The sequence below is a fragment of the Mauremys mutica genome, chromosome 7, assembly GCF_020497125.1.
Source record: "Mauremys mutica isolate MM-2020 ecotype Southern chromosome 7, ASM2049712v1, whole genome shotgun sequence".
NCBI classification, from domain to species: Eukaryota; Metazoa; Chordata; order Testudines; family Geoemydidae; genus Mauremys; species Mauremys mutica.
The window spans coordinates 67,073,722-67,087,570 of NC_059078.1; the positions used below are offsets into that span (position 1 = coordinate 67,073,722).

The window sequence follows — 13,849 nt, forward strand, 5'->3', positions numbered from 1 at the left end:
CTTCTTGGCCTACCTTCCCACCCCCAAAACAAAACAAAACAAAACAAAACCCAGAGGGTGCTCCTATATATCTGAATTCAAGCCAGTGAAATTCGGTTTCTTCTAATTAATCAAAATGTAGCTGTTCCACTGACACAAACTATTTGATAAGAGCAGGAAACTAAGGCAAGATTTTTAAACTATTTGGAAAAAACATTTCCAAAACTATCAACATTTTAGACTTCAAATCTCAGGTTTCATTTATTTTATAATTTTAAAATTGGCACAAATGTTTTTGTTGCAGTTTTTAAAACAGACTGACATTCTTCATTTTTACTTTAGAGGAAAAAGCTGAGTGTCTAGCACTCTGGCAACACCTCATTTGCTGATCACAAAGTCCCCCAAGCCCTGTCAAAACGTCTAGAAGAAAGTACCTAGGATTATCTGAGTGAGGTGTCATTTAAAAATTCACAAAGAGTAATGGGGAATATTTCCAGCCACAAAAGAAAGCAAGGGAAATTGCCAATTGTTCTTTAAATAAGTTGTCAAATAACAGTTCCTTGTCTAGAGCAAGCAGGACAAAGCACCCCTTCTTCACTGCTGATTGCTTTTTTTTTGTTTGTATGTTTTATGTTACCATACAGTCTTCCTGATTTCATTGCTCCACCCATCACTAACAGTAGCTTTACTCATGGACCTCAATGGTAACAAAAAGTAGATCTATGAGGACATCTAGTGGATCTCTATCAAACAACAGCTGGTTAAGTAGAATGTGGACTGGAGGTCACTTGATTGGCAGTGAGTAAAAACTACCAAACTACCATTAAGAATTGAAATGGATATGATGTCATTTCAATTCATCAAGTTCTCATGATCCACAGCAAGTAAAATGACAACAAAGGGGAAGTTTACAAATAAATTATGGTATAAAGCAACTAGCAGCATTAAAGGAAGACCATATTTATTTGATTGCCTTTTGGCGACGTTGGTTAACATCATCAGTCTAAAAAATTGAAAGGGCTTCCCACAGCACAATTTCAGTTTTCTTAAAAATACAGCAGCATGTCAAACTGGTGACAATTGATTTTCTCTTAACACAACAGGCAAAGCTAGCTCTCCGTCGTCTCACTGTGTTCCAGGGCAATTTCAAGACCACCAAATGCAGCCTGCAAGCTATTTTGCAAGTTTTGCAAATTTCTGACTTTAAGTGATGTCAGTCATAGGCAATTTGTTAGCTGTTTCCTGAAATTCACAGGGTGTTCTTGTTCTTCAGCCAAAACCGCAGGAGCAGCAGGTGAAGTGAGTGGACAATCTGCACATTCTACTGTATTTCAGTAACTTTAGAAAAGACTTGCATGTTTTGAATTAATGATGTTTTTATAGACCAATTCATTTTTATTTTCAGACATCTTCATGACCCTTCCTTCATTATATTTCAGGGGACACTCAGCCAATGTGTTCTTAATACTTCCTCCATTCATTTCTAAGGGGGCTGAAACTACTAGAAGAACTAAGGCAAAGTTGCATATTTATTTAAAAAAAAAAATCTTGTTCAAATCTTCTCTTTCAGCTCGAGGTGAATTATACTCAGAAAAGTGGCTATGTAAAAATGGATTCTTCAAGATCTCTGTGGCTTTGGTCTTCCAAGCCGGACTCAGCCTAGCCCTCTTTTTCTTGGAACAATTTAGTGTCTGTGAATAATTATGCCCCGTATGAATTATGGGCAGTAATATTAGTAGTTAGATGGCAATCAAACTAATTTGCAATTGCAAAAATGAAGGATCATATTGTACCTTTTGCATCATTATCTATATAGTCATCTAAGTTCTGACTGCAGAATCTTTATTAGTGGTGATGATGTACACTACAGAAAGAACACAGATTGAATCCTAGATCCTATATGGCTTGTGCAGAGTGCAAAGAAAGAAAAATAGTCTTATCTTGTAAAATAAGGACAAAATTTGATATGGAAATAACTAAGAAATAATAAACAAAACCCCCATTTTGTCATTTTTACAGTCTCACTCTTCTGATTATAATCTCACTTTTAAACCTATTTATTTTTGTCTTAATAGTCCTGATACTGCTAATTGAGCTCTACTGGACCAAAGATTTTTATAGTAGGAACTGTACATTTGCTTTCAAATCCTGATTTACTGAGGATAGGAACTGAAATTAAAAATCAAACAGAGACTGGGGAACCAGGCAGGCCTATCAGATCACTGCCTTTAGCTGACATGAGGGCAAGACCCTGAGGATGCTGGGTTAGGTCCCAGAGTTACTAATGTCAGCAATAAAATCCTCATTCAGAGTACTAAATTTCTGGGTCTTAATCCTGGAAGCAGTATGCATGTAAAAATCACTTATAAATCTATGTCCAAGAACAAGGTGGAAGGTTTTATCTGTCTGAACTGTAAATAGTTAATATGTAAGTGGTCAATTCTGCCATCACTAATGGTCTCAAATAGACAAGTTGGTGAACTTGGCTCCTGAGCTAGTTAGTGCTTTCAACTGTGTTGTTCAGCACCTTATGTGGAGTGGTACATTCCCATTCCCCCAATGTACCTCCCAACAATAAATGGCATTGCAGCATTTGGATATGCTGATTGCCTAACACTGTGATGTTATTCCCAGAAGTACTGCCTTTCCTGGATTCTTTAGGTCCTTGTGTTCCTATGTGACTGTGCAGCACCTAGCACAAGAAGGCCAGAAAGCTTTTGCTACCTTAAAACAAAATAACAAGAGTAACATTTGGGGGAATGGTAACAAAAAAAAAGGTAACCTCACAGGGTTGGAGTAGCCATGGTTAAAATGAGTGGTTAGTGGGCTCCCCGTGGTACCACTGTGGCACATTATACCCTTGAGCTATCTGATCCTGGTCCCTGAAACTGTTGGGGAACAGTTTAGCCATACTGAGAAGCTCTGAATAATCCTGTAAGTATGGTAGCAATACCCCACCCCTCCCCAATGTATTTTCTTTGGAGTGCCTGTACATCGAATCAGTGCAAATGTAAACTGTTCTCCACCTCCCAAATGCTGTATTTATTTTAACTACCAGGACGATGTGTGCACTAAGAAATGGTCGATGACTGAGGGTCTCCACAGATACTGTAGAATTAACAATGCTGTGGCTCAGATTCAGACGGTGTGGTCTATAAAGTTCATACTGGGTCTGTAATAAGCTTCAGAGTTATGCTACTGAAAGCATAATTGGGCCATACACATGTATCATTAATTTTACAGCAATGGAAATTTCATAGACTGGGGGAAAATAATTACCACTGTAGAGTCACTTGTCTCCAGTTAAGGATAGGTTTAGGTTTATGCATCAGAAGTTGATCACACAATTAATTCATTGCCTGGCTTTTTTTTTTTTTTTTGCTGCTAGGGGTGGAGGGAAGTGACAGTGGGGAATTGCTGTATGCCCTTTCTGTCATGAAATGAAGCTGAGCAGCAGAGGATACAAGCCCAAAACCTTGAATACAAGCCCAACAATGAATTCCACTTAACCAGGCAAACAGTGCTATAGTGGTAATTACTCCAGCCTAACTGGCATCCCTAAAAAGTAATGAGAAGTCCAAAGTCATTTAAAGGAAATGCCATTGTCAAGACTTCAAAAATAAGATTGGGAAGAAAATGGGGAGGAAAGAGGGAGGTGGAGGAAACTGCTGTATTTTCTTCAACGTCGCCCTGATCCGTGTGAGTGTAAAGGATGAGAAAGGTGGGGGTATGACGTCACTGCTACATGCAACATAAATATTAAAGAAAAGAACCAAACTACTAAACAAAACAACAAAAAAAACTCTCTGCTAGAGAAAGACAGGTTGGACCGCACTCTGGGCTACAGGGAACCCGTTTTTACTCACAATAGATCACTATCAGTGTGCAGTTAAAATATAGTAGGGGCCGTGTTCCAAGGCAGCAAGAGGAAAAATAAATCAAAAATTTGTCAATTTTCACAGGTTACAACACATTCCTTTAAAAACATCAAAGTACACACGATCTGTCCTTCCGGGGTTCAACCCCCACCCTTTGCAGCAAAAAAATGGCTGGAAAAAATGTATAGAGAATTAGACAAGAGTTGTTATACAGAATGAAAGAAACAGAAAGTGTGAATCATCCAGGTTAGAGATTTCATCCCAGCGTGGCTGCATTTAATATATACATATATACATTTGGCCCTTTGCTGAAAAAATACAATGACATTAAATAAGAAAGAAATTGAAAACATAAGCTAAATATACCACAAAATTATCAATGGTTTGTGAATAGAATTTCTATATTTCTCTCTGGACAATGTATGTGAACATTTACAGATTATTCAGGCAGTAAGGAGAGGAGGGAGAAGGACGGATGGCTGAAAACTGTGAAAGGAAGGCATAGTTACTTTAATTATCCCTAGCCTCTTGGAGATGCATAGTTCTTACTTGAATTATTAATACTAGGCCTAACAGGTTTGGACAAATGGCTATGTAGGTCAGGCTCACTTATAGACCCTGACAATACCACAGTTAATATTCAGACAATATCTAAAGGGACATGAAACCTCAGATGCATTATTAAAGAACATGGCTTTCAACTGTCCCAGGAAGCTGCATGTAATTAATGCCATAATAATTAAGATTTCCATGTAAAGAAGACATTCTTTCACATTTCATTCACCTGTACACGCTGATAGTTTTATCTTCATCCCTTCATTTCATTTTGTATGTCATCTGCAATCCACTGTCTCTAATTTTGATTATGTTGCTCATTAATTAAAAAAAAATATACATCTGAACTGTTCACAATCTCATTGTAAATTAAATTGATGGCCAAGCCCCACAATTTAGATGGAAATGTTTTGTTGTAATTTCTGCTTTGTTTTAGCTAGATTGTGTTTTTAAGACAAACAATTTGGGCACCATATATGTGGAGATGATGGCTAACATATTCGAAAGCGACTAGTGATTTTGAGGGCCAAAGTTATGACACTTTCAAGGGACTTGATTTGCAGACACTACTGTGCATCTGCCCTCTAAAAATCAGACCTTTTTAAGGTGTCTCAAAGTTGGGCATCCAAAAATCGATTGACCACAAATCACCCGTTACCTTTGAAAATCTTGGTTTATATCATTCACTGATTGACAGGACTTTAAAAACAAAGCTACTGAATTATTGTTAATAGTTATGAACATGCGGCTGTTTAAGCTGTTATCATCTGTTCTGAAAAGTGTGTGTGTGTGTGTGTGAGAGAGAGAGAGAGAGAGAGAGAGAAACCAAAACGAGAAAATATTCTGAGTACATATTAGACTTTGCCATCATTGCCTTTTTTCCCTTCACCTGACTTGGAAGATTACCCCCTTGGTGTTCAGTGCTCAGTGTGGTGGCTCTGACAGGCTCCTTCTTCAGCCTCACTAACTCCATCATTTCATTCCACATCTGTCCAACACCCTTTAATGCATTAGACTGATGTGTGTGACTATGTCGTTTGGAGCATTTCCTAGTACTACATGCAGAGGCTGTCATTCTAGCCCTGACATGGCCTTACTGCTGTTTTATACTGTGTTGGTTGGTCTCTTTCCAAGGAGTTTTCTTCTCCCTGGCTTCCCAAAATTGAACATTTTATTCCGTTTCATGCTTCTGCCCTTTATATTGTAGTTGCTTGTTCATATGGTACAATATATTTGAGTTAAATGTGGCCCATCTATGTAGGTCTTGAATCCAAACGATACCAAGTCTCTTGGAGAATTTGATAGAAGCCTGCACACATGAGCACAGCATGGTATGGTATGAAAGGTGGGACGGGGGGAAATAAAAATACATAAAGGGCAGGGAGGCAACAATAGCTCCCCTGTGTTGGTTAGTTCCCGAGTGTTTTGGGAAATCTTGGGGAAAAATTAGCTTTCTGAGTTGCAGGAACCCACAGGTAGTTTTCACTTGCCTGACCAGAACGTACTCAGCAGTCTCACTGACCTTGGCAGCAGTTCCAGAGTCATATTCTCACATGAGAAGTTGTTCTTAAACAATTTTTTTCACTATGTCAGGCAAATGCATGCGTTCCTTCCACATCAGCCATGCATATCTTTGATTTCCACGAACTTTGTATTCACTGTGACTATTGTGGCTCCCATTTTCCATTAAAGTCTCAGCTCCTCTGCCTCTATTATGCTACCTTAAGGAAACAATGTAGAAACCTTGTTCTCCTTGATCATGTCTTTTTTTGAGAGAGAAGAGGAAGGCTGTCCTTAAGGACTCTAGTAGTATTGTTTTTCTCTACAGAGAATTTCATTTTCTGGTATGGTTTGAGTAGAAGTACCCTTTTCCTGGTGTGTGTGAAGGTCCAAGTCTAGCCCTTTCTTCCAAATGCCAAGACTGTAGTGAGACAACAGCAATCAGTAGGCCACAGTGTTTTGGGAATCATAAAAGTAGCAGGAGCAGAAGCATGGGCAGACTCTGCTGAGACAGTCCTACCCACCTTTCTTGTGACTCTAAACAGGGTCTTGTGCTTTTTAATGGCAGAATATAATCTAAACCATGTAAAGTGTACACATGATATTCAAATATCCATTAAGTATCAGAGGGGTAGCCGTGTTAGTCTGGTTCTGTAGAAGCAGCAAAGAATCCTGTGGCACCTTATAGACTAACAGACGTTTTGCAGCATGAGCTTTCGTGGGTGAATACCCACTTCTTCGGATGCAAGAACTTCTTCGGACTTGCATCCGAAGAAGTGGGTATTCACCCACGAAAGCTCATACTGCAAAACGTCTGTTAGTCTATAAGGTGCCACAGGATTCTTTGCTGCTTCTAAATATCCATTAAGAGACGGAATCCCCATGCCTACATCTGAAATCTATACAGCAAGTATTTCATTGGTCAAATCTACTGTGTGGGCATTTGGTTTGGGTAACCTGATTGCAGAAAGTCCACCAAAACTAAAGAGCCAGATATATTCCTGCATAAATATAAAGAAAAAACAAAACCAGGTCTCTACTCCAATGTTCTGCTCTCCCTGCACTCACAAGTCTCCTGCTGACCTCAACCACAGTTCTATTAACCTGGGTAAAGCAGGTGATAAACACTGAAGTCTGCTGAACACCTCTGAAAGCAGAATTGTGTCCTATTTAAAGGGACCAGTCCAGCATTTCTTCTGCGCACAGAACTCCCATCGACTTTTGGACTTCCTCTGCAGAATGACAGCAGGATGGAGCCTATGGGACTCATCATAATATTTTATTTCAGCATTGTTACATAGATCAGTGTTGTTTCTTAGCTTACTTTACATGTTACATTATATTATACAAGGCCCAAATTCTACCCTTAAGCCTCACGGAAGCCCATTGCAAGTAATGGGTTTTTACAGGGTGCAAGTCAGGGCAGAATTTGGCCCCATGTGGATAAGTTTGTTCATCTACTCAGACTCAGAATGTCCCACTGCCCACAAATAAATGCCGTGGGCACAGATTCATCTTGCTTTAATTATCTGAACTTTGTTAACTTTGGACACAAACAGGCATTTTAATGAAGCTGCAGGTGTGAGTGAGTGGTGTAAAATTTAATTTTAAAAATATTCACATCAGAATTACAAATGACATTTAACTGCATTGCCATGTATTTATTTCCTACCCTTTCTGCACCACTGTGTAAAACACATAAATGCATTTAAAGAGATTCCTTAAGGCTGAGCAGTTCCTGAAGGGGAAGGGGGGAGGAAAAGGGAGGGAGAAGAAATATTACTTACGCCGTTTGCAGCCACATTTTTTTATCCTTTTGGGATCTGTGATGTCATCATGACAGGCCTTGCAGTAAAAATACGCCCTGCAGAGACAGAACGGAAAAACTGACACATTTCTTAATCCACACAAATGAAATTAGTCCCACATTTCCTCCTGCTACATTGCCAAATTAATGAAACATGCCAGCACTAATTTCCTTTAATCTTTAGAAAGGTTTAGACATTTAAAGGAGGAAATGTTTGCTGCAAGACCATTAATTTCAAACACAAGACTATGATTCAAGTTAGTGCTTCTTTTAATAAACTTTCATTTGAAAAATAATTAGGAGAAGGGTTGATAAATATGACATAGTGGATCAGATCATTTGCCTTTCATCTTTGAAAGCAGCATCCAATGAGTCTCATCGTCAAGGCACATATGAAATGAGTTCATTGTTCTTGACCTGAAAGTCACGAATTCAGAGCCATGTGAATTCTGAGGACAGCTAAGGTTTTAAGGCCAAGTTTGCAGTCTAGCCTCCACTGGACCTCCATACTGGTGATTTCAATGTCATTGTGACCTAAATTGTGGTCAATAATATCATGCATGCTATTATTTGCACCTGTAAAAACGGAAGCCAGTGTCTGAAAATCAGGTTCTTAAAAAGCAGTGAACAAACATGGGGACTACTGTCCTCTTGTTTCAGACTTCTTTTCGTTTGCCATCAGGGTTCAATTAGAGAAGAATCACACTAGTGTTGACTGCATTATAAACCCTCAGCAAAAATCCCTAAGCAAACAAAACATTGTAATTCACAAGATGACCTACCTAACTCTCTGTCTATTTAGGCTTTTACACATTGCCTGTTACTGTGTATCAAAGAGCAGATTGCTAGGTGAAGTACCGTATTTTCCGGCGTATAAGACGACTTTTTATACTAAAAAACAACCCCCAAAAATCGGGCTGCCGCAGCGGGCAGCCCAGAGCCCTCTGACTCCCCGCCGCGGCTGGGATTTAAAAGGCTCTGGGCTCCCCGCCGCAGAGGGCAGCTCAGAGCCCTCTGACTCCCCGCCGCGGTGGGGATTTTAAAGGCTCTGTGCTCCCCGCCGCAGCGGGCAGCCCAGAGCCCTCTGATTCCCGGCCGTGGCTGGGATTTAAAAGGCTCTGGGCTCCCCGCCGCAGCGGGCAGCCCAGAGCCCTCTGATTCCCGGCCGCGGCTGGGATTTAAAAGGCTCTGGGCTCCCCGCCGCAGCGGGCAGCCCAGAGCCCTCTGACTCCCTGTAAGTACCAGTAAGTCAAAACCATTTTAATTAAAATTATTTAAATCAAATCTGATGTTATTAAATGGTGTTGCCTCGGAAGGGGGGGGGGGTAGTCTTATACGGCGAGTATAGGCCAAAACCTATGTTTTAACTGGAAAATTAGGGGGTCATCTTATACGCCCAGTCACCTTATACGCCGGAAAATACGGTATGCAGAATGTAGCGTAAGTGAGGAAGGATAAGTGTGCAATAACACTTTACATATCATTAAAATAAAATTATGTTTTAACAAACGTACATCAAACTGCCCACAGGAGATTTCACAAGCCCGTCAAATCAGTATGTCACACACTAGTGCTGTGACACGTATATTTCATGAAGATCACACAGCTAGCCTCTAACTGAGCCAATCTGGGCTGCTATAATATACACATATTTTTGCTGGCATGACAACTGGGCCATACCACACTTCAGCATCTGCCAAATTTCCCCCATTGCCTGTCTCCTCTGACCCAGACTCCCCTCTACAAATTCAGGCAGATGGAAATGAGGGGTGACTTGAGGTCACACCACAGGTCTTGCAGGTAATACTGCTCGTGCATTTGAGGTTGCCTGAAGGTTCCAGAAATAGGAGAGGCCATGGGAACAGAAGAACCTACAGTCTTTGGGTACTGGAAAGAAAAATAAGCAACAAAAATACACAGGTACATGGATGAATATAGTCTTGGTTCCAGTGTAAATGAAAGGGCTATTAATTCATTTAGACAAAAATATCAAGGGTTTATGAATGTTTCACATTGTGCAGGGATGTTATAGAAAGGGTGAGGGCACAGGGAGCATGGTACTTTCCTGATGTAAGGAAAAACATAATCCATCTTCCAGATTCCAGAAGCACAAGTAAAGAGGGAGTGACTAGCACTATGTGCAGCGGTGACAAGGCCTGCAGAGTTATTTCTGGGTGTTTTTCTGTGCTCCATGGCAGGGCATTACCTAAAGGAGGGTGTTATGATCCTCTCTGTACAAAATGGGGAACTGAAGTTAGAGAAATCAAGGGACTTGTCCAAGGTCAAAGAACCAGTCTGTCACATATGTCCAAGCTCTCAGGCTTGTCATTTAACTGCCAGGCTACGTGGAGTGAATGGATATTTTCCAGGTTTGACCTATGGCTGGTGTTTTTAATTAGGAATGGGGAACCTGACAATATCTAAAGATGTGGTTCAGATATCAGGCGCAATATTTGGTTACTTCTCTGTAGACCATCCAAACCTCTTGTGTCTACAAAACTGGGCTGGAAGCCTTGCCAGAGAGCCACATCTACTACTTCCTGCTAATGGCCTGGCTAGAAGTCTATTGAGAATATTTAAATACTTTAGATTGGAACCCCAAGCTCAGACAAAGCTGGGGTAAAAATACAATGAAAGAGAAATTAAACTTTTTTCTTCATTTTGAGTATTGAGTAAAGGGTCAGTGGGCTTTTAAATTTTAAATCACAAAAATATTTTGCAGTTATATCAGAGCTACAAGTAGTCCTCTCTCTACTTAAACTTATACATTCTTCTTGCTGTTTGATATCCATGTAGGCCTGGTCTACACTGCATAGTTAGTGTTCCCACTTCTGGCTCTGAGATGGGCTGCTGCCCAGGCTCCCAGCTCTGATCCGGGCTGCTGCCTGTGCTCCTGGCTCCCTGCTCTGAGCCAGGCTGCCATCTGGGCTCCTGGCTCCCCACTTAACTTGTAGTGTAGACATGTCTGTAGACTCCTTTACCTATCTGTACAGCTGGTGTAATTAGTTTAATGGGAAGGTACATGGATTCAGGCTAGTATAAGAGGGTCTAATTCAAACAATTGTGAATTTAATCTACACAAAACAATTGAAACTAATTTAGTTCAAACGTCTGAATTTGGTCCAGGGAGTTTAAGTGACCTGCCAGGAAGGCAGCAGGGTTTAGTGGAATCAGCCTGGCACTAGCCATCAGGAGACTTGAGTTCTAAACCTGCTATTGGGATTAGTTAAATAATATATTCATGCTAGTCACTGTCAGAGATAGGATTGGGACTCAGGAGTGGCAGTCTCTACTCTTCGACCTGGTCTACACTGGGGCGGGGATCGATCTAAGATACACAACTTCAGCTATGAGAATAGCGTAGCTGAAGCTGACGTATCTTAGATTGACTTAGATTGACTTACTTCGCGTCCTTGCAGTGCAGGATCGATGGCCGCCGCTCCCCCGGTGACTCCACTTCTGCCTCTTGCCTGGTGGAGTTCCGGAGTCAACAGGGAGCGCGTTCAGGGATCAACGTATTGCGTCTAGACGAGATGCGATACATCGATCCCCGATAGATCAATCACTACCCGCCGATCCGGTGGGTAGTGTAGACATACCCTTCTATGGACCACGTGGACTCCAGGGATGCACCTCTCTCCTGACTGTGGGATTTTCCTACTATTTCTGTTGGCCAAAATTTCCTCTCCAGTTTTTGCAGTTCCCCCTTTAAACATTTAATCCAGCTCTAGATCCCACTTCTGAAGCAGGATCCTTTAGCACAGACCCTTCCCCAAATCCATACAAGTTTAGACGGACACTTGCACAGGTGTGGGGTCCACTCTGCCAGATCCCAATGCAGAACTAGGGCCCCTAGTATATACTACGCATGATACTCTCTGGGCATGTCTACACTGCAATCTGAGGTGTGATTGATGTTTGGATAGACATACCCGCACTAGATGGCTAAAAACAGCAACACAGATACAGAGGCATGAGCTTCAGCAGGGGCTGTATAAGCATGCCAAGGACCCATGTTGCTAGACTGCACTGAAGCCCACCGCACCTATGTGCTAGCATGAGGAAAGCTATCTTAGGTATGTCTACCCATGCTCCAATCACACTGCAGATTGCAGTGCAGGCATACCCTAGGTGCAAGACCAAGAGTAAGTGACTCAGATGCTTTTAAAAATGAAATTACCATATTGATAAAAGAATTAAAACAAATGGATTTCCATAATGCATAATAAGTGGATAAAGAATGATAAAGATAAAGTTGATAAATGTAAGTGGATAAAGAATGATAAAGACACCACTCATATTGTATCTATGACACATTATTAGCACTCAACCTTTTATATACAGCTATTCTCTTCAATAAATCCTTAACATAAAGGTGTGTAATATGTACCTATTATTTAAAAAAACATAAAAAATAATAGTTTTAGCAATATATGAAATTACTCTACTACAAATTATGGTGCATAAACAGTGTTAAATATGCATTGCAATATGGTATAGTTCTAACCTAAAAGACTTGCCAACATCTCTTAAAGCATATAACACAAACAAAAACATTTAATTTGAGCTATAAGTATATAACATATGTTTATTTTTGTTTTATTGTACTTAGGTAAAAGTCCTGTTTTTTACTTTCCTAGAATCTTTTTTATTACCATTCAGATCCCATTAAAGCATCCATCACTTGTTTGAAAACAAAGGCAGAGAATTCACAGAGGGGGATTCAGTTTCTCTCAATTTTGGAACATTTTTTCTGACTCTGATTCATCAAGTTACAAAGGTGGAATTGGCAATTTTAATAAATGGCTACGTTAGCTGAAGCACATCTGATAAAAATCTGCTTTGTACTGAATGGCTAGGGAATATGGGAAGAGAGGCAGCAACCTTGCATACTTCTGGCCAAAGGCTTCTGAAAAAGGCAAGTCAGAGCTTCTGCTTCGACTTGCTGTTGTCATGGATGGAAATTGATATACAAGTGCTGAGTAAATTTACTCTAAATATATCTTCACTATTCAACTTCTGTCATTTCAAAAAGGCCATGCCAGGTTTCTCCTTGTGCGGTCTCCATTAACTTCATGGAACTGCATGGCTAAAACACTTTGTAAATACACAGATTAGTGACTTGGTGCTACCGTGTGAATAGCCTTGTGCACATGGAAAAAGAAAGAGGCAAGAGAAAGAACAAGAACTGCCTGCTAGGCTCACAGGCTGCTTGAGGCTAGTGCCCACTGTAATAGCTTTCACAAAGGCAGTGCTGGAGGTGGGAAAGGGCAGGGGCCAGCTGTAGCAGGGGCAGCTGCCTCCTGTCTCCCTTCTTGCCAGAGATTGCTCGTCAGCACCCTGCCTGTGTTTCCACCTCTTCAGGACCCTTTAAGAACTCCTCCAGTTCAAAAAGTTCAAACAATCCCCAAAAGGAGTCTTACTTAGTTAGACTTCTAGCTACACACAGGCTGCAGCCCCAGTCCATCGCTCACCCAGCAGGCCAAAATAATACTAAGTCTTTTAAAAACAGAACAACTCATACTTGTCTTTATCCCAATGTCAGCTTGGCACAGCCCCTTGCTCCCAAAGGGTCTGTCGGTCAGACTCTGCCCTGCTTCTTGGGCATGGTGTCTCCCAGGACCCTGTCTAGACAGCTTTCTTCCTCTTAATGTCAGGCTCAGTCATTCTTTCAGCCCCCTCCTACTGAAGCTTCCTGCTGTCTTTTAGCCTGGGATTGCTTGATTCCCCTCAGGTGTAATCAGGCTTGGCTTAGCCCCAGGCTCTCCAACCCAAGGGCAGGCCACCATGTTACACCAGAGAGAATGCATGCAGTGCCCTTTTGAGGGGTAACAAGACTGATGTCAACATGCTTACCTCAGTCTAAAATTGGTGTAAGGGAGATGAGGAAACTGTGAACACCTGTGGAGTCATGTGCCTCTTGCCGGGCTGGGGCTTAAATCGACAGTTTAGCTCTTGGGATATGCAGCGCTAGTATAGCACTGAACAAATATTAAGCAATCTACATGTCATCCCTTTGAGATACCTCAGTATTATTCTGTTCATTTTATAGATAGGGAAGGAGACTCAAAGAGACTAATTCTACTCTCACTGGCACTTGTGCAAATTAGGAGACATTCCATTAGAGGCC

At 41.0% G+C, this 13,849-nt stretch overlaps 1 protein-coding gene across 11 annotated transcripts in view; it reads right to left on the reverse strand.

Moving 5' to 3' along the window:
- The window catches only part of KCNMA1 (potassium calcium-activated channel subfamily M alpha 1), an 898,917-nt gene that overhangs the window by 121,196 nt on the left and 763,872 nt on the right, over window positions 1-13,849 (reverse strand). For 10 of the 11 annotated variants that reach the window (XM_045022993.1, XM_045022996.1, XM_045022994.1 and 7 more), the window contains one exon: window positions 7,700-7,776. In XM_045022993.1, coding sequence (XP_044878928.1) covers window positions 7,700-7,776 — 77 coding nt within the window. Of the gene's footprint in view, window positions 1-3,845; window positions 3,855-7,699; window positions 7,777-13,849 lie in introns of all 11 variants that reach the window. The other variant, XM_045022995.1, reaches the window with a different exon arrangement.